At 36.3% G+C, this 21,765-nt stretch overlaps 1 protein-coding gene across 4 annotated transcripts in view; it reads right to left on the reverse strand.

Annotated features, from left to right (window-relative positions):
- Nucleotides 1-10,583: 10,583 nt before the first annotated feature.
- The window catches only part of TTC37 (tetratricopeptide repeat domain 37), a 122,014-nt gene continuing 110,832 nt past the window's right edge, over nucleotides 10,584-21,765 (reverse strand). For 3 of the 4 annotated variants that reach the window (XM_036767412.1, XM_036767403.1, XM_036767430.1), the window contains 3 exons: nucleotides 18,834-18,964; nucleotides 16,178-16,301; nucleotides 10,988-12,002 (listed from right to left, as the gene is read on the reverse strand). In XM_036767412.1, coding sequence (XP_036623307.1) covers nucleotides 11,916-12,002; nucleotides 16,178-16,301; nucleotides 18,834-18,964 — 342 coding nt within the window. In that variant the 3' untranslated portion in view covers nucleotides 10,988-11,915. Of the gene's footprint in view, nucleotides 12,003-16,177; nucleotides 16,302-18,833; nucleotides 18,965-21,765 lie in introns of all 4 variants that reach the window. The other variant, XM_036767420.1, reaches the window with a different exon arrangement.

The raw sequence follows: 21,765 nt of genomic DNA on the forward strand, positions 1-21,765 counted from the left end.
TTAGAGATATGAAAAAAAGAAAAAGAGTATCAATAAAACAATCTATCAAACATCTTAAAAATACTTGGAAGAAAGTGTTAAGAAATTCAGAAGGGGATACAGGGCAATTTTGTTACTGCTTTGTTAAATTTTAAATATATATGACATATATTTACATGTATTTGTGCAAACTATATAACAAGTCCATGGCTTTATATATAATCCCCTTATTTGTTCTCTGCATATCGAAATGTTTATGCTTAGTGATGACTTTTAAGTTCATAATTTTTTTTTTGCAATTTGAAAGAATTAGCCAGTACTAGGTATATATTCTCAATAAGGTTAAAGACAGAGGGGGAAGTACCACATATATTAAAATATTCACATCAGCACTTTTCATGGTAGCAAAGAACTATGGAAGGTGAATAAGCTTTTATTAAGTGCCTGCTATGTGCCAGATACCGTGCTGTGTTTTTTACAAGTATCATCTCAGTTGATCTTTACAATAACTTTTTGAGGTAGGTGCTTTTGTTATCCCCATTTTACATTTGGGGAATCTGAGGCAGGCAGAGGTTAACTGACTTGCCCAGAGTCATGTGACTATTAAGTTCCTCAAGCTGAATTTGAACTCAAGTCTTCCTGACTTCAGGCCCGGAGTTCTATCCAGTTAGCAATCTAGCTGCCTCTAACTAGAAAGAAACAAAGTTCCTGATGGGAATGGTTGAACAAATTGTAGCATATCATTGTGTATAAGGTTATATTATAGGAAATAACTAATACATGGAATTCAAAGAAACTTGGGAAGGCTTATGAATGAACTGATGCAGAGCAGGGTAAGTACAATCAAGCAATCAATTTACAACATGACAACAGCGTAAAAGAAAATATTTATCATAATCGTAATTCTGATCAGTCCAGTGACTAGTAATAATTTCAGAGGACTAAAAATCATGCTCTCTCCTCAGACATGGCTAATTTACCGATTTTTTAATTTGCTTCACTGCATATATATGTATATATATGTATTTTCATTCTAAATTCTCTCTTTCCTCTCTCCTAATCATTGAGATGGTGAAAAACAAAACCCACTATAAATGTGTATAGTCAAGCAAAAAAATTTCCATGTTAGCCATGTACCCCACCCCCCAAAAAAGAGAAAACCAGTTGCTTTGATCTATATTCTGAGTTCTCTCTCTGGAGGTAGATAGCATATTTCATCATGAGTCCTTTAGAATTGTAATCGGTCAAGTACATTGTGTTTACAACATTGCTGTTACTGTATAAATAAAAAAAATTGTTCTCCTGGTTCTGCCATTTTATTTTGTCTTTGTTCATACAAGTCTTCCAAGGTTTTTCTGAAACTAACCCCTTCATTATTTCTGATAGTACAACAGTCTATATCATATCCTTTAACTTGTTGAGCCAATCCCCAAATGGCGAGTATCCTCTCAATTTCCAATTCTTTGCCATCACATAGTTTTTCATCCTACGAGTCCTTTTCCTCTTTCTTTGATCTCTTTGGAGGCATAGTCCTCATAGTAGAATCACTGGATCAAAGGGTATGCACAGTATAATAGTTTTTTTGAGCATAATTCCAAATTGTTTTCCAGGGTGGATGAATTAGTTCACAGCTCCACCAACAGAGCTTTCGCGTACCTCTTTTCCCACAAACCCTTTGGTATTTGTCATTTCCATCTGCAACTCTGCTTGGTTTGGATTCTGCAGAACATGATGTCCCACACAGGACAAGTGATCATCTGAAATCTCATCATCATGCTGATTAACTCAGCTGTGGATACTCAATACCTTCTCAACTGTCTCAGCCTCCTCTCCCCTCTGACTGGAGAACTGAAGGGCGGAACAAAATAAAGGGCTGAAATCTGAACTTTCCAGCTCACTCTCCACTTTCCATCAGCAGCTCTGTTTGGTTTAGGCTCCAAGAAACATGATATCCCTGGGCCAAGTATCCCAGATAGTTCTGTCCCCTCCTCTTTCTAGCTTCCTTTTTGTGTTGTCTTCCTCCGTTAGACTGTAAGCTCCTTGAGACCAGGGACTATCTTCATTTTTCTTATTTGTATCCCCACAGCTTAGCACAGTGGCTGGTACATAGTAGGTGCTTAATAAATGCTTATTGAATTGAAATGAATTCTCCTTTTTTGTCACATTAGCCAATCTGATGGGTGTGAGGTGGTACCTCAAAGTTGGGGGGGGGTTGTTTGTTTTTGTTGTTGTTTTAGGCAAAGTCAAACAGGTGAGAGGAGTAATAGGGAAATGACAGTGATGTTAAAAGAAAAGAGCTTTGATCATACATACATATATACAGATAGATAGATAATGAACAGAAGGAAAAGTGCAGGCTGGGTTGCACTTAAGAAATTGTATAGTATTTTTAATGATCTCAAGCTGTTTCCAAACACACAAATTCATAGTTGTTTTAACTTTTTTTTTCAATTAGCACTTTATCTCCTCCCTCTCACCCTCCCCCAATTGAAAAAGAAAAAGAAAACACTTGTAACAAATATGCACATTTAACCAACACAAATTCCCACATTGGCCATGTAAAACATGCATTTCATTCTGTATCTGCTACATCTTATATTATCCTGACTGTGGCTCCACAATACTTGAATTGTTTCTTTCTGACTGCTCAAAATATTTTCCCCTTGACCTGGGAGCTCTGGAATTTGGCTATAATATTCCTGGAATTTTCATTTTGGGATCTCTTTCAGGAGGTGATTGGTGGATTCTTTCAATATGTATTTTCCCCTCTGGTTCTAGAATAACAGGACAGTTTTCCTAGATAATTTCTTGAAAGATGAAGTATAGACTCTTTTTTGATCAGGTCTTTCAGGTAGTCCAGTAATTTTCAAATTATCTCTCCTGGATCTATTTTCTAGGTCAATTGTTTTTCCAGTGAGATATTTCACATCATCTTCTGCTTTTTGTTCTTTTGGTTTTATTTTGTTTCTTGATTTCTCATAAAGTCATTAGCTTCCATTTGCTCAATTCTAATTTTTAAGGAACTATTTTCTTCAGTGAGCTTTTGTACCTCTTTTTCCATTTAGCCAATTCTACTTTTTAAGGAGTTTTTCTCTTCAGTGGATTTTTGTGCTTCTTTTTCCATTTGGCCTATTCTGCTTTTTAAGGCATTCTCACTGGCTTTTTGTACCTCTTTTACCATTTGGCTTAATATGTTTTTTAAGGTGTTATTTTCTTTGTTATTTTTTTTCTCCTTTACCTAACTGTTGACTTGTTTTTTCATGATTTTCTTGCCTCACTCTCATTTCTCTTAATTGATTTTCAAAGTCCTTTTTGAGCTCTTCCATGGCCTGAGACCAATTCATATTTTTCTTGGAGACTTTGGATGTAGGAGTTTTCACTTTGTTGTCTTCTGAGTGTGTGTTTCGATCTTCCTTGTCACCATGGTAACTTTATGGTGAGAATTTTTTTCTGTTGTTTGCTTATTTTCTATCATTTGACTTTTAATCTTTGTTAAAGTAGGACTCTACTTCCAGAGTGGAAATTGCACTGTCCCAAACTTCAGGAGTTTTGTGCAGCTGTTTTCAGAGATACTTCTAGGGACGTATAAGTTTCCAGTTCTTCTAAGGTGGTATGATCTAAGGAGAGGTGTTTACTACTCTCCTATCCAGTGCTGTAGTCTGTGAGTGACCACAAGCACACTCTTCTGCCCCGGAACTGTGACAAGAGTCACCCCCTCCACTATGGCCTCAAGCTTTGGTGTGCTAAAGCTCCTCCTTGCCCTGGGACCACCACCCAGGACTGCAACCCAGATCCAAGTTTGGGCAAAACAACAGAGTCCTGCCTCAAGGCTAGCAAAGAGACCCCTGTAATCTCCTTCTGACCAGTTGGTGCACCCAAGCAGCAGCTGCTGCTGCTGATTCAGTAGCTCCCAAGGCCTGCTCCTGATTTTCCAGAGGCAGGGCTGTGCTGGCACAGCTTGCACTGCACTGTGCTCTTCTCTCACCCCGCTATAATAGATCTTTCATTCCAAACTTTTAAGTTGTTTTGGACTAGAAAATTGTTTCATTCTACCTTTTTGTGGGTTGTGCCACTCTAGAATTTGTTTAGAGTCATTATTTAAAGATATTTGGATGGTTTGGGGTAGAGCTCAGATGAGTCCCTGCCTTTACTCTGCCATCCTTGCTCCACCTCTCTCCATCGCCCATCAGGAGCTTTACCATTAGTTTTCAAAAATCATTTTTGGCTATAGTGTTGCTCAGAGTTCTTTGAAAGTTGATTGTTTTTATGATGTTATTGTATAAATCATTCTCCTGGTTCTACTAATTTCACACTGCATTAGTTTGCATATTTTCCCATGATTCTCTGAGACCATCCCTTTCATCATTTATCACAGCATGATAGTATTCCAGCACATTCATAACTTGTGCAGTACTTCCTCAATTGATGGTCACTCCCTTAGTTTCCAGTTCTGTGCTACTATAAAAAGACCTGCTATAAATGTTTTTACACATGGGTCCCTTTCCTCTTTCTTTGATCTCTTTTGAGTCAAAACCCATGCATACTTTTATAACTTTGGGGGGCATAATTCCAAATTGCTTTCCAAGGTAGGTAGGCTAATTCACAGCTCCACAACAATGCACTGATAATGTACCCATTTTCTGACAACATCTCCAACATTTGTCATTTTCCTTTTTGGAAACTTAATCTAACAGATACGAGGTGGAACCTGAGAGTTTTTTTAATGTGCATTTCTCTGATTATTAGTAATGTGAAGTATTTTTTTTCATAAGGCTATTGAAAGCTTGGATTTCTTCCTCTGAAAATTTCCTGTACATATCTTTGATGACTTATCAATTGGAGAATGACTCATTTTAAATATGAATCAGTTCCATATATATTTTGGAAATGAGACCCTTAATAGAGAAACTTACTGCAAAGATTTTCTCCTAATTGTTTCTCTTGCATTGGTTTTGTACAGAAACTTTTTAATTGCATGTAATCAAAATTGTCTTTTTTTTTTTAATCTTCTATGATCCTCTCTATGCCTCATTTGGTTCTGAACCCTTCCTCTTTCCAAATGTCTAAAAGATAATTTCTTCCTTCTCCAATTTTTTTATGATATGACCCTTTATGTCTACATAATGTACCCATTTAGGGCTGGTCTTGGTATGTGGTGTGAAGTGTTTCTCTATATCTAGTTTCTGTAAGATTGCTTTCCAATATCCCCAACAGGTTTTGTTGAATAGTGAAATCTTGTCCCAATAGCTGAGATTTGGAGATTATCAAACACTAGGCTACTGGGTGCATTTGCTTCTATATATTGTATACTTACTCTGTTCCATTGACTAACCTCTTAATTTCTAACCCAGTACCAAATTCTTTTGATGATTACTGGGTTTTAATATAGATTGAGATCTAGTGCTGCTAGATTCTCCTCCTTTTTTCTTCATAATTTCCCTTGAGATTTTTTACTTTTTGTGCCTCAAAATGTATCTATTATTTTTTTCTAGCTCTATTAAGTGATCCTTTGGCAGTCTGACTGACATGACACTAAATAAGTAAATTAGTTTAGGCAATATTGTCATTTTTATTATATTGATTCAGCCTACCCATGAACAATTAATATTTCTCTAGTTATTTAGGTCTGTATTTGTGTAAAATGTTTTGCAATTATATTCACATAGTTCCTTTGTGTGTCTTGGCAGGCAAACTTCCAAGTATTTGAACATTCTGTAGTTATTTTAAATAGAATTTCTCTTTATGTCTCTGCTGGGTTTTACATAGCAATGGTGGTGATTTATGTTGATTTACTTTATATCCTGCAATTTTGCTAGATTTACTGTTTTGGTCAATTTCAGATGACTCTCTAGGATTTTCTCTAACTAAATTATCTTATATCTTCTAAAAAAGAGATCCTTGTTTTCTCTTTGCCTATACTGACTCAATTTCTTTTTCTTGTCTTATTGCTATAAATAGCACTTCTAGCACTATATCAAATAGTAGTGGTGATATTGTAATATCCTTGCTTTACCCCAGTCATGTTGGAAGGGCCTGTAGTTAACTTCCATTATCTATAAAGCTAGTTTCTGGTTTTAGATAGATGCTATTTGCCAAATTGAATAAAGGTACATTTGTTCTTGTGTTTCCTGGTGTCTTTTTTTTTTTTAACAGAAATGGATACTGTTTTGTCAGAAGCTTTTCCTGTATCTACTGATGTAATCACGTAATTTTTGTTGTCCTTGTTATCAATATGGTCTATTGTGGTGACAGTTTTCCTAAGATTGAAGCAGGCCTGTATTTCTGGTATAACTCCAACCTGGTCATAGTGCGATATTTGTGATATTTGCTGTAGTCTCTTTGCTAATATTTTATTTAAAAGTTTTGCCTTTATATTCATAAGATCGTGGTCTCTAATTTTCTTTATCTTTTTGGCTCTCTCTGCTTTAGGCATCAAGACTACATTTTTTTCATAGAAATAACTTTATAGGATTCCATATTTTCCTATCTTTGCAAGAAGCTTATGTAATATTGGAATTAACTATTCCTTGAGTCAAACTCATATTTTTAACACCAATGTTCTTCCAGTTATGCTAAATGATTACAAATCCTGGAACAGTTGTAATCTCCCAAGTTTAAGTTGCAGGGGACCCAAAAAGCACTAGACAGATGCACTGTGGGGACAAGCAGCTCACAGTTATGAATAGTGTTTTAGAAGCAACATTCAAGAAACACATCATTGGAGAAGGAGGTAGATCAGTCATCTGGTAAGAGAAATGGATAACAAATGGACATACCAAATTACGCCCTACTTATGAAAAAAAAGTTTAAACATATGGGAAGGTTTCTAGCACATTGGATAGATTCTCATAGGATCCTAGTATCAGAGGGGATTCGAATATCATCTTGTTTCTTACCTGAAGCTTGACTCCTCTCTCTAACATCCCTGATAAATTATAACCCATTCTCCAGTGAGCAGGAACTCACTATACACTTGAGTGGATAGTGCTTAATCCCTTCTATTTCTGAACATCCTTAGTTAAGAACTATTTCCTTATATAGAATTCAGATCTGCCTCCATGTAATTTCCCAACATTGGTCCTGAGGCCAAGTAGGACAAATCTAATCCCTCTTCACTTTCATGCATAACTTAACTCTATAACTTAATTATTTCAGTCTTGCCCCCGCTAAGTTCCTTGGAAGTTAAGGATCCCCACTCAGTTCCTTCAACCACTCCTTATACGGCATGGTTTCAAATCTCTTTACCATCCTGGTGACTCAGGATATTCAATAACTGGGCCTGGTATACCATTGCATTCTGAAGTGAGGAATCAAAATTCAAAATGGATCCTGCTAGAAGACATAAGTATGGAGTGCTCTTTCATTCAGGACCAATGGGGCTGAATAGGTATAGCCCTTGACAGCATATTATTGGAGTAAATCCACTTGCAGGCTAATTCTGCTTCTGAGTCCTTATGATATCTTTTCTTCTCTCCCCCTGCTGACTCCATTTTGGGTTTAATGGGTAAGTCAATTCTATCTATGTTTTATTTAATACCGTATGATTTTAAAGAGAGTTAATTTTAAACAAGGTGCCTATTCAATTGTAGTGCTGATAATATGCTCTAAGTGGTAGGCTAAGAATATTAGACTAGTCATCAAGAGAATGAATGCTTTCATCATATCCTATGACAAAGTGCTTCTGAAAGATTGGTATTCTCACTGACTGTGATTTCTAGGGTAATTCAGAATAATTTTGTGAGTGCTGCCAGAGATAATGGAATTTATGTCATAAACCAGTTCTTTAATAGGTTTAACATCAAATGTGGGGAAGAATCCTGACAGGATGAACTTTGATAACTGATCAGAACAGTAAAGACCATGACATGCAGGTTATCTTGACAGCTGCAGGTTATATAAAAGCACATCATAGTGTATGCATGTTAAAGGTCATACACCAATCTTAATCTCATTTTCTGTCCTCCATCCTTTGTCAAAAACAGAAACTTTAGGATAATTAAAGTAGAACGTGATCTCTACTGTAGATCATTTAGTCTATCCCTCTCCCTTTATAGATAAAAAAACAAAGACCCAGGGAGGTTCAGTGATTTGCGTATGGTCAACACAGGACATAAGTAAAACCAAACCCAGGTTCTTTGACCAGATCTAGAGCTCCTCCACTGTTATACACTGCCCTTGGCCTACCTCACTTTCTACCAGTCTTACAAAAGAGAGACATGTATTGTTTTAAGTGACAAGTTGTTTTTTTAAAAAATGGGGAGGAGGGAGTTATATTCCGTCAATGTATATTTTTAAAACTGTTATAAAGACATAAAGCAGGGACAGCTAGGTGGCACAGTGAGTAGAGCACCAGCCCTGGAGTCAGGAGGACCTGAGTTCAAATCTGCCCTCAGACACTTGACACACTTATTAGCTGTGTGACCTTGGGCAAGTCACTCAACCCCAATTGCCTTGCCCTCCCCCCTCAAAAAGTTGTAAAGCTACAAATTATCAGAGGAATCCTAATAGTAAAAATCTGTCAACTCATGAATTTTTTTTTCTCACTACTCTGGACTTCCCTAAGGGCAAGAAAACAATTATGAAAGTCTAATTAGCATCAAGTTTAGGAAGGGAAGACACACTTTCAAAGGAATATTACACTAAGATCATGAATCCCAAGCCACGATGGGCCTGAGACGCCATGTAGCCCCATTCCCTCATTATTCAGATTAAACCTAGACCCAAAGAGGGTGTGGGGTGCTCAGATTCATAGAGGTAGGAAAAAGCTAAACCCAGGTTTCATTCCAGAGCCAATGCTCCTGCCATTGTGCAAAATTACTATGGCACATTGCTTTGTTTTTATTTCATTTGATCCAAACAGGCTTTTGGAGACAAAAGTATTATCTCAATTTTAAAGCTGAGGAAACAGTTCTCAGAGGGATTAAGTGAATTACCCACAGTCACAACTAGCACCTGAGACGGGATTTGAACCAAGTCTCCCATCCCCAGGTTGGTCCAATCAACTTTCCACTATCAGGGGATGTATCTCGAGCAGGGGAGGTTAGAACCCCTGAGAAGCTAGATGTGTCATTAGGTTTAATAATATCAATGTGGTGCATCCTGAAATGCTTTCGTTTACCAAGTACCTTCATATCCATAATCTTGTTCCCCCCTCTAGTGGCTGCCATAGGGATACCACTCTTAAGGAATACTGTGTGCTGGCCAGGGGTTAAATAGTAAGTGCACACCTCAAGTATTCTGAGACTAGCATTGTTTGCTTTGGATTCTGCATAGTAAGTTATTTTGTAATTGTTATAATAAAGAGATTCCTTTCTCCCACAGCATGTAAGCTCCTTGCAAGGACTTTGCCTTTTCTTTATATCACCAACATCTACCACTGCAAGGTGATTAACACATCCTTGAAAGGATCCTCAAACCAGTTTTAGAGTATTTTCTCCCTTCCTTGGACTCGACTTCCTTTATTTTAGTCTATTAACATTCTACAAAGCACTTTTAGTGAGCCAGAAAAAGGATGATGGATAGGATTCATACAAAGGCATAGAATGAAAGAGGAAGAGAGGAAGAGGAGGAGAGGGAGAAGGAAAGGGAGAAGAAAAGGGAGACAGTGGTGAGCTTATTTGCTTCACTTGGCACCAGAAGGCACGATTAGAAGCAAAAGAAATTACAGGAAAGCAGATTTCAGCTCGATATGTGGAAGATTATGACAATCAACTATCCAAAAACAGAATGCATTGTTTCAAAAGGTAGTGAGTTCCCTATCACTTGAAGTTTCCAAGCAAAGGCTAGATAACAGCTTCTCAAATATTGCAAAAAGGATTCCTGTTCAGGTATTGGTTGGATTACATGGCTTTCCTTCCAACTCTTGAGATCTTATAAGAAATAAATCTGCCTTCCTAAGTTAGAGAGATGCATTTTCAGTTCAAAAACCTAACAGAGAAAACGACACTCTTAAATTATCAGTGGTAAAGGAGAAATGGCAGAGTGGGAAAAACACTACCTCTGGAGTCAGAGGTTCACATCCTACCTTTGCCACTTACTGTGTGATTATGGACAAGTCAACTTAACTTCCTTGGCTCTTCACTCATAAAACACAGGGGAGTTACATAATTTCTGAGGCCCCTTCCAGCTTCAGGCCTATGATCCTATACTGACCCTTACTACTCTGTAAAGTCAGAAGCCCTGAATCTAAAGCTGGCTTCTGCTCCCTACTAAAGGTATAGGCTTATGAAGAGGTCATTTCATCTTTCTGGGCCTGTTTCTCCATCTGATAAAAGGAGGGGGTTAAACTAGTTTAAAACTTCATTTCAGCTCTAAATCATATTTTGCACATTCTAAATATACCTTTTAATACAAGAGTGTTTTATCCCCCAGTGGAGGGTAACAGTTTATATTTTAATAGATATTTATCTAACATTTAGACAATATGAATTTATGGGATCTCAGCATATTGAATCTATAACTTCCTTTGAGGATACTTAAGAAGTTCTTAAAGTCAAAGGGTTTAAAGGAACTTGAATAGAAGAGAGCACTGAATTAAACTTTTCTGCATAAAGCAGAATTTCTTGGGTTAGGTCTAAAGTTTTTGCAATATACTTGGTATCATCTTTACCATTTTATCCTTTAATCTTTATTAATAATATAGCACTGTATACAAATTCACAATAAAAAGTTGCTCTTACTGAAGTACAATTTATAATTCAGAAATTCAACATTAATTAGCACTTCACATAAAATAATGTAAGCCTGTTGGCTTAAAAAATAGTACTGCCATATTTAATACATGATTGGTAGAATTAAATAGATAACTAAAATAAATGAAATGTCAGCAAATAAGTAAAAACATTTTTTAAAAGCAAGACTATAAAGGAATAAGGAAACTGAATCGCTTAAAATAAATTCTTTAAAAATGCAAAAATACTTTCCCCAAAAATATAAAACCTAAACAAGTGAAAATAATGGAAGCATCTAATATTTCAAATTTCTAAATATAACATATTGAGATCATCTGTTCATGGTGCTAGAAACAGGCCATGATTTTATTTCATTCAAGTAAGAAAACTTGCCATCACAAAGTCAAGAAATTGTCATGATTAATTAGATATTGTAAGCAGTCATGTCTCCTACCCCACCCTAACCCTGACCCACCATAAAAAAAAACCTTCAAAAATTCTTTCAAATGAACAACTTAAAACAGCCACAGATCTAAGGATCACCAAATATATATACATGTATACATACATACCAGCAATTTAAGACGCACCTGCACCTTTACACTTTTGTTTCTTGCACAGAATCCTATATGAACTGATAACAAAATAGTTTATATATTTATATTATTTAGTTTTGTTTGGGGTTATACTGAATTCCACTGCCTATAAAAGCAATGATTGTTAGGACATATCGCATAAAAGCACATTACAACAAAACATCTGATTGTGCTACTTTCTTAACTTCTTTGCATATTATTTAGAGGATGGTTATTAAGGCTTTATTGCAAAAAGTGTTCTGTGCCACTGAAGACACCAAAAAACATTATTCATGCAGTCTTCATAGTTGTTGCTGTCGAACTAGACAGGCAGGTGTGTTTTCTTCTCACTGCAAACTTTCCTCTTGAACAGGAAAGATGAGAATTTTCTGAATTAAAGTCAGGCTAAGGGTTTCAAAGAGATTGCACCTCAAGGTGGTAAAGTGAGTGAGTGAGTAAGTGAGTAAGTGAGTGAGTGAGTGAGTGAGTGAGTGAGTGAGTGTGTGTGTGTGTGTGTGTGTGTGTGTGTGTTTAGTAGGGGAAGGGAATATTTATATAAATTGTTCTGGATTAAAAGTAGAATAGCAAGGGAGGTGCAGGGCCTCAGAATGTTGCTGTGGGAGAAAGACTTGATTTATTCCTCAATTCCACTGACAGCTTCCTTTAGTCCACTGACTATAAGCAATCTATGTCATTTTGATGATGACGATGATGACAATTTCTGATTCAGTTCTAGTGCTCTGGTATCTCCATGAACTTTGGCATTGTCTACAAGCATCTGTGATGAAAAACCAAAGAGAAACATTAGGAGGCCTTATAAAATGACAAAGTTCACTATTTTCATAACTAGTGAACATTAGATATTGATAGGAAAAATATCAGACTACACAAGAACGTTATCAGTCGAAAGTTTAGTCATTCTGCTGAGTTTGACTGTTCAGCCAAAGAATGAGTTATTTTTAAACTGTACTAACACCACACAGGGAAGCACATTATAGTCAAATGTTCATTCAATGAGGCTGCCTCCACTTGTTGTTCTTTTCAGGTACAGACAGTTCTCTCTTTCCATAAGTGGCCCTCATCCCACAAACCTCTACTACTGTAATGTGAATGTGCCTGCAACAGTGCGGAAGGGGGTGGGGCACCTGTGGAGGAAGGGAGCTGGCACACCGTTCAAGGATCCATGAGGACCAGGGCCAGCCACGTGGGGGCCTGGCCTGAAGCAAGAGGAAGAACATGTGTGGGGCAGACACATGAGAGTGGACACAGATACAGACATAGGGGTGGATGGATGACACTCAGGGGCCAAGGACAGACATACAGCACCCAAGTACAGATGGCAGAGTAGGGTGAAGGTCTTCGCTCTTGGTGCCAGAGGTCTCAAGCTAAGCCCCCAATCCTGTGGTGGCTATGATGGTGGCCTCACAGCTTTCACTTGAAGGGACTGGGTTTTTTAGGGTTTTTTTAAAGGGGAGAAGAGGGACAGTTCAAGGCCAGGAGTGCTGAGCAGAGGTAGGGGAGGAGTGAAAGCACACTACTATACAATAAAGCTAACGTAGGTGTTTTCTTAGAATGCGAATTTCTTTCAGAATTCTTTCTGTAAAGTCAAATTTGGGATATGTGAATTTACATAAAGTGAGAACTGTCTGTATAGCTAAAAAGTTTTACTTGATTAGTTTTGTAATCAACACTAGGGTTTTCCTTACTCTTTTCATTTTTTAGGTGGTGGCCAATCTGGCTCTTAGATGTCCAAAATATGTCATACTATTAAAAAAAATCATTAACTCAGTGTGTAGGACTTTTCTAGCAAGTACTCCATACTTCCACATATTCTACCAAATGCAGAATTCCCAACCTATTCTTCAACCTAATTATTGAATTATATCAACTCCATGTTTTTCTCTGAAGAGGTTAATTGCATGCTTATCACCAAAGTTAAGTTTTTGAAGGCAGATACTCTACCCAAACTTTAATTCTGTGTTTCCCTAAGAACCAAAAAATAATAGGGAACGGTCTATACAAAGGCGTGGAGGTAGGAGACAGCGCAAGTCTGGAGAATAGCACACCAGTTTGGCGGGAAAATAGAGGGTGTAAAAGGAGGTAATGTGGAATAAGTCTGGAAAACTAGGCTAGATCCAGACTGGGAAGGACTTTACATGTTAAGCTAGGGGACTGACATTTCACCCTAGAGACAACGAGACACTGAAGGTCTTCAAGCAGGGGAGTGATATGATTAGGCTTTCGCTTTAGGAAAATTATTTTAGGAGCTATGGGAAAGATAGATTGAGAGGAGAAACTGGAAGCAGAGAGTCCAACGAAGAGGCTACCACAGATCCCAAAATACGGTTGTGGCTGCTGGAGTAGAAAAATGCGGACAGACTTTAAGGAATCTGCACATAAAGTGAAGGATGCCAGACCCCGATTTGTAGTGGGACAGACCAGTAAGTTAATCCATCAGTACACATAATTTAGGCAGGGAGAACGGACAATGAACCAAGCCCAGAAAGAATTAATGTAAACTCACCAAGGCTTGACAACTGGCTATTTGGGGAAGGAAGAGGAGAGTCAAGGCCTGAAGAACCTGGGTGACTAAAAGGACAGTGGCCCTCAACAGAAACAGGGAAGTTTAGGAGAGTGGCATGGAGTATCAATTTCATTCATGCTGTTTCACCTAAATGTTTCTGGGGAATGCATTTAGTAGTGTAGGTTTCTTGGGATGTATGTTATGTCAAAACAAAATATATCAAAATTTTTTAAAAAGCATTTGACATGTCTACACAGCCTTAATGTTCCCATTCCAACATATGCTTCACCACGCAAATGTTAAGATCACATAAGACTAGTGCATAGAAACAACACAGAATTTTGTTCAATGATCCTATAATTATAAACATGAAATAAGCAATAAAACAGGGAGACCTATGATCTCCAAAGGAGGAAGCACAGAGTTCAAACTGAAGAGAAATGCTCTATAGAGGATGAGGTTGTCCAGATGCTCCTGCTACAAATGACACTGTTCTTACTGCATCACATCCCAGAATATTACACATGCAGACAGATGCGACTTAATGAGAGTTCAGCCAAGGAATCTACACATAAAGTGGGTGAAGGATGCCAGGCCATGATATGCAGTGGGATAGAGTGAGTTAATCCATCAATATATCAGTATCAGTTTGGGCAGAGAGAACAGACAATGAACCAAGCCCAGAAAGAATCAGGATGAAAAGAATGGCCTGAATTGTACTCAGAAAACTGCAGTGCTTTCATCAGTGATGCCAAATGCTGCCTGAAACAAAAGCTATTTTTTTTTAAAAACACCATTATGCTTCCAGTGATTCTAAATGGCCTTGAGCTATGGAACACCAGAATCTCTGAAGGACCAAACTACAAGAGACCCAAAAGTGACTAGAGACACAAAGTTAGACATAATTTGCTGCATTATATTAAGGCTACTAATATTATGCAAAAGGTGATTAAAAAACATGTTAACCAAGAAATATATTACTGTGAAAAGAAGTTGGCCAGCAGTGAATGAGATGCATAGCCTGAGTACTACACTGAAATACCTGTGGAATGTTAAAGTATCTAGAAAGGAAGGCCTCAGGTATCCTGGATCTCTTAGAAGAGATGCATAAGAAGCACACATCTCAAGGCATGGCTGGATTATTATAACCTGCATTCCTGGAGACAGTACAAATATAGAGGAGATCATAGATCCATTGGACTATAAGTACTTGGATGAATGTTTATCACAGACACCATGTTATCAAATTTGAGGACAACAAAGCTGAAAGGGATAGCTAACATGCTCTAGAAAGGAGACTGTAAATTGCTTCCTTAAAAAAGAAGCAAGACTTTTTACCGCAGAATCCTAAATCAGCTTCAAAATCACATGGGACCAGATAGCTAAATGATTTTCCTATGACAAGTTCCATTAGCTATAGGCTCTAGATTCCTAGCATTTGCCATTAATTGACATAGCTTATTTCTATTAAACTTGGTAAAATTTTAAAGTAGTTTGTCCCACAATAGCTTATTTCAAATGCTAGCACTTGAACTTAATTATTTTTAAGCACAGCTAAGGTAGCCTAATTTTGGCATACATTTAAAAAAAAAACCCTCTCATACCTAGTGCATTTCTTGCTTTGTATTGTGGAGGGAAAGCTCAATAAAAACTGACATATTTGGTATGCTCTGACCATTCAAAATGCTTAAAAAGTACTGAGTTCTTCATCTTCTCAAAAATAAGGCAAAAATAAGTAGTAAAATAATTCTTCTCCCAATACTGTGATATCCAACAAATAACATTAGATTCAATATCATTTGAAATACTTCCCTTTAAATGTGGATTATAAAAAATGTATTCTCCCCTTAAATAAATCATATGTGGAAGCTCAAACTTTATAAGGAATGTCAACATCAATGTCTATTACCATTTCCCTCTCTCAACGGTCCAGGCTAGTTTTTGCTCTTCCTTTTTCTATCTGATTCTCACGCTCCCTTTTGAAACATCCCCTTCCCAACATACCCCCTATGCAACCCCCACCTCCACACACATATTCATACACACACACACACACACACACACACACACACACACACACATACACACACTCTCTCACTCTCTCTGTCTCTCTGTCTCTCTGTCTCTCTCTCTCTCTCTCTCTCTCTGCCATGACTGCTTAAGAGCAGAGGTAAATAGAAATGAACTATGCTCAAAGAATACCTAATCCATTGTTAGTCAGACGGGAATTTCTCATGATTCATGGCAAGATGACAACTGGAAAGTGCAACTAGTGACTGGTGTGTGAATCCTCCTGAACCTTTAAGAGATTCCACAGCAGATGTTGCAGTCTATTTGCCAGTATTGCATGTGTATTTTTTAATAGGAGAATTACAAAATTTAATGCTAAAATCATTAAGCCATTGCCTTGAAATAAATCAATTACTTACATCAATTAGTTCATAATCATCTTTGGCATACAAATGCCTCAGGAGGTACCAGCGTGCAACTGATACGATGGATTTGGGATACCCAGGCTTATACACTACTCTCTCCAATAGCCGCCGTGTCTCCCTGGGAAAACAGAGTTGACGTTTATAGTAACCTAAGCAGCACCAGCCATTTCATACATCACTCACCATAAAATTTGTAATTCTCTGATTTCTTCTTTTGCAGATGTAGTGGTATAGAATTTAATGAATTTTTAATTCAAATCTTTCAAAATGAAGAAAACGGTATTAATTCTGGACACTTCTGAACCAAAAAGCATGCACTCTTTATTCTGATATACAATGGAGCAAGGGAAAAGGCAAAAAAGTTGCATAAGAGGTTAACAAGAAGGGTCTGATCCCCTACCAGACTATCAGCTCCATCTGTTCTATCTAAACTTTGTTTCTCCTCTGAAAACTAATACAATGTTCTGCAGATAGTAGGTGCTTAATAAACATCTAGATAATTTGATTGGATTATACAATACTGGTATTTCTGTGGGGAACATATGGAATATCTGAACAGGTTTATGTAATAAGCTCTGTTAAAATCAAGCTTCTTTTTTTTTTAACCTTTAATTAGTTTCTAAATCTAGGCTCCCTAAATCACTCCCACATCAATGTTTGTCTATTTTTTAAATATCTGATCCCAGAAAGACTTTTTTTGGTATAATTTGGATAAATATCTCTTTTTTTTTTGTTTACAAGGGAAAAGAGAAGACTACCCAGTAATTTAGTTTTTAGATATCCTTCAATAACTAGCCCTGAAATAGCTTTTAGTAAATAAACGCTTAAATATATATATATATATACATACACAGTAAATAAATGCTGAAATATATATATATGTATATATATGCATACATATATATATTTTACAAGGCGGAGGGAGGCACAAATAAAATATTCAAGCTAGTAACATATTACTATCATAACAACTTCTTCATTTAATTTCTATAGAATCAGTCAAATGCTTAGAGGAGATAGCACTTCCATTTACTTGTCTAACATTTGATGAAAAATAGAGTGGAATGATTTAAGTTAGTCATCCGCTCTCTTAAAGCTGCTACTCACCCAAATCCACTAAATGCTACTGTTATTTCTCTGAACTTCAGTAGAGGTCTCTTATGACCTAACCTCGCAGGTAAGACAAGCACACAGCAAATGTTCTTTAAATTAAACTTAACATGAGATGTCTGATCTTTCACACATAGCCCTTCAAATGTTTAAATGTTTAACCCACTTGAAGATTTCTTTTTACCCAGCTAGACATGCCCCACCCTTTCAAATACCTCTCAAATGTCATGGTTTCCAGACCACAAGTTAGTATCACAATGCTTTTCTTAAAAGAATATATATTAACTAATATAGTAATTAATTATTAGTTGATTAATAATTAATTAAATGTTTAAAAAAAATTAGCATGCATTCAAAAAACACCCTTTCGTATTATCTTTATTAGTACATATCTTGCTTTGTATTGTGGTGGGAAAGCTCAGTAAAAACTGACATATGTGGTATCTTCTGTCCATTTAAAAAAGCTTAAATAGTACTGACTTCTTCATCTTCTCAAAAATGAAGCAAAAATAAGTAGGAAAATAATTTTTCTCCCAATACTGTGAGATCCAATAAAAACATTAGATTCAGTATCATTTGAAAGACTTCACTTTAAATGTGGATTATAAAAAATTTATTCTCCCCTTAAATAAATCATATGTAGAGGCTCAAACTTCATAAGGAATTTTTTTTAATTATAAAAAAATTTAATCAAATCAATTAATTATTAAATATTTATTAATGGACTAATATATTAAAAGAAGAGATTCTGAATTGAACACAATACTCCCAACGTGGTCTAACTACTGCAGAGTAAATAAGAATTATAATATTCCTTGCCTAGGTACAATAATTCTCTATTAATACCGCCTAAGGTTGTATTAGAGAGCAAGAATTGACCTCAAGAGTCAGAAATACTTGGGTTCTGCCTCTTGACACATATGACTTTGTGACCATGGGCAGATTACTTAATCTTTCAGTGCCCCAGGTAACTGTATGGGACTATAAATTACAAGTTGCTAATATGTACTGATGGAATATTTCCATAGCAAGAGTATTCTACATCTCAGAAATCAAAGATCTAGACCCTTACTCTTACCGCCTAGTAGACTGCATTAGCATTTTTTTAAACAGTTACATTATACCACTGGTCGGCAGTCAACTAAAAACACCTTGGTTTTTCTTCCTTTCCACATTAACTATTGTGAGACCAGGCTTCCTCATCCCACATGACACCAGCACTTACATTTGTCCTAATTAATTTTGTGAGTTTTGGCCCCCCACCCCAACTTGTGAAGATCTTCTGGAACTCCTGATTATCTCATCTAACATATTAGATGAAATTCTATATCCTGAAGATCCAGCAAATATGCCTCGTAGGGTTTTATACAAATAAATGACAGAAACATTGACTAGGACAGGCTATAGAGTGAGACTTATGGAATGTAACTAGAGGCACTTTTTCAGGCTGACAACAATCCATATTTCTTCTTAGGGGAAAGCTGGTAAAGAAGAATGTTAAATGGCAAAAGCAGTTGTAGAGAGTAACTTGATGACATACCTTGCTCCCATTTTGCGATGAAACTGTAACAAAGCTTGCAACAGAAGAGCCAGCGGGCAAAAGCAAAGTTTCAGTGCTTCAGCTGTAGCTTCCTGAACCAAAGATGGCCAGTGATCATTTGAAATATCAGCCTATGAAAATGTAAAAGAAAAAAACAGATATAATTTGAAATTTATTTCAAGTGTATCAGGTGTGCTAAAATCAACTATGACAAGAAAATGTACCATTATTCCATTTGGTTTTAAGCAAGTGTCTTTAATTTGGATAACCTTTCCTCAATTAAATATGTAAAACTTAACTAGTCTAACTAGTTTTTAAAACTACACAATATGAACTAATGCTGAGTGAAGTGAGTAAAACCAAAAGAACATTGTACAGAGTAATAGCAACATTGTGTGATGATCAACTGACAGACTTAGCTCTTTTCAGCAATACAATGATCCAAGGCCATTCCAAAAGACTCATGATGGAAAATGCTATTTACACCCAGAGAAAGAACTATGGAGTCTGACTGTAGATCAAAGCACACTATTTTTACTTTTTTTTCTTTCATGGTTTTTCCCTTTTGTTCTGTTTCTTCTTTCACAACATGACTAATGTGGAAATATGTTTAACATGAATGCACATGTATAACCTATATCAGACTGTATGCTGTCTTAGGGAGGGATGAGGGGAGGGAGAAAAATTTGGAACTCAAAATCTTATAAAAAATGAATGTTGAAAACTATCTTTACATGTAATTGGAAAAAATAAAAATCTATTTACAAAGAAAAAATAAAACTACATATGATAAATGTACATTCCTAGATATCAACTGGTAGATGTTGTCAAAGAAAAGGATGGAGTTACAAACTATATTTTTAGCAAGTCCTCTCAGCATAAAGTGACCCCAAGTGATTTATTAATAAAGAAATTATGTACCCAAACGTTTACAGTGTTTTTCCTTTAGAAGAAAATCACTAAGCAAGAGGCATTATTCAAGATTTAGGGGAAAAGTCAATATGCGTATCTACATAGAGGTGCCTATGTCTGTGTACATCTCACCAGAAAATGCATACTTTAATGCTGTTACATCACGCAGTGCCTCAGGAAAGAGTATCCAGTTCCAAATGGAAACAATAAAAGAGAAAATAAATGATGGCTATTCCCTTGAAATAAGTTTGTTAAAAAGTATTAGAAAATTGTTCATAATATGCCTGAAACTGTGGTCAAGATTCTAAGAGCATTGATTTCTGGGTATGTTAATGGAACAGAAATAACACTGGTTTCAAACATTAAGTTACAATCAAAATTGAAGCAGAAGTTAAACCAATAAAATCCAGATATAGTTCACCCATTAGTAATTTGGGCAATAATTTAAGAGGAAACGATATAATTAAACTCAAAGTAGGAAATGAAGGGAGGTCAATGGAGAGTTTGCTCTGAAAATGGGGTCAATGATACATTCCAAAACATCTGGTCAAAAAAGCAGGACTGGGTTAACACTGTTAAAATTACACTAAACAGGGAAGCTTTCAAGAATCAGATACCCTGTTTTAATCACTAAGAAATTAACAGTAAACATCTGTTTAATAGGTTCTGGCATTTTTGTATGCCACTGTGCTAGACCAGGAGTCAGCAAGACTTAGGTTCCAATCTCACTTCTGACGTTTACCCGCTGTGTGACCATGTACGGGTCATTTAGTTTCTATAAGCCTGTTTCTTCATGTGTAAAACTGGGAATATTACCCCTTACCTCGAAGGCTTGTGAGGTTTGAATAAGATAATGAATATAAAGCATGTTATTCACTATTCACTAAAAATGCTCCAAAATTGTCAGCTATTATTATTCTATCTGAAGAATTTTGTAAAAATTTGTAAAAAAAAAAAAAAGTGTAAATAAAGTATTTTGTAATATCAACAAAAAGAATTTAATTTAAGAGAAGATTACTATATTATCGTATACAATATAGGACACTGGCCTCATACGAGATAGCCTGCAGTATACAGATGAATTCTATAAAAATTTGCAAAATAAGAACAAACTGTTTACCATGAAATTACTAATTTTTTATCATAATAATATAGGACATTTATTTATATAGCCTTTATATGCATTATTTCATTTGATTAAGTATCCTCAGCTGATATATTAATTTTAGCACCTTTTCATCCTAAGGAAAAATATTCTTGTGGGGATTATAAATTGCAAGAATCATTACTTTTATTCTAGTTTCTATTGAAAGAAAGTTTTGTCTTTTGTTTTTGATTTTTTTTTTTTAAAGTTCAACCTGTCTGGTACTCAATGTTCTCCACATCTGGTACCATGTTACATTTCCAACTCTACCACATTTTACTCACTTCCTACACTCCAGCCAATCTGGAATACACTCTGCCTGAATGTGTTCCACCTCCTCTAGTCTCTGGGCCTTTGCTCACTGTCCCCTATGCCTGGAATACCCTCCCCTTCACTGATTTCCTGACTGCCCAATACCACCAGATCCCCTACCCTCCAAGCCCAGAGAGTAGTGACCTTTTCTCTACGACTTCTCACAATACTTTTTTCCTTTTTTTTTTGGGGGGGGGGGGAAAGAATAATGAGGGAGGGGATAAACTCTCAATTAATGATTCTCTAATATACTTATGTAATACTGTATATAATAGTTATCTGTGTTAGAAGGGAAACAAGCATTTCTCACTTACTATGTGCCAGGCACTATACTAAGTGCTTCACAAATATTCAGCGTAAAAGTTATGCCATGTGATTTATTAAAGAAATTGTGTACCCAGATGTTTACAGGGTTTTTCCTTTAGAAGAAAATCATTAAGCAAGAGCCATCAATCAAGCTTTAATTTTCTAGGGGAAAAGTCAACATGTATATCTACATATAGGTGACTTATTATTATTCCATTTTACAATTGAGAAAACTGAGACAAACATAGGTTAAGTGAC

This window comes from Trichosurus vulpecula, chromosome 1 (genome assembly GCF_011100635.1).
Source record: "Trichosurus vulpecula isolate mTriVul1 chromosome 1, mTriVul1.pri, whole genome shotgun sequence".
Taxonomy (NCBI): Eukaryota; Metazoa; Chordata; class Mammalia; order Diprotodontia; family Phalangeridae; genus Trichosurus; species Trichosurus vulpecula.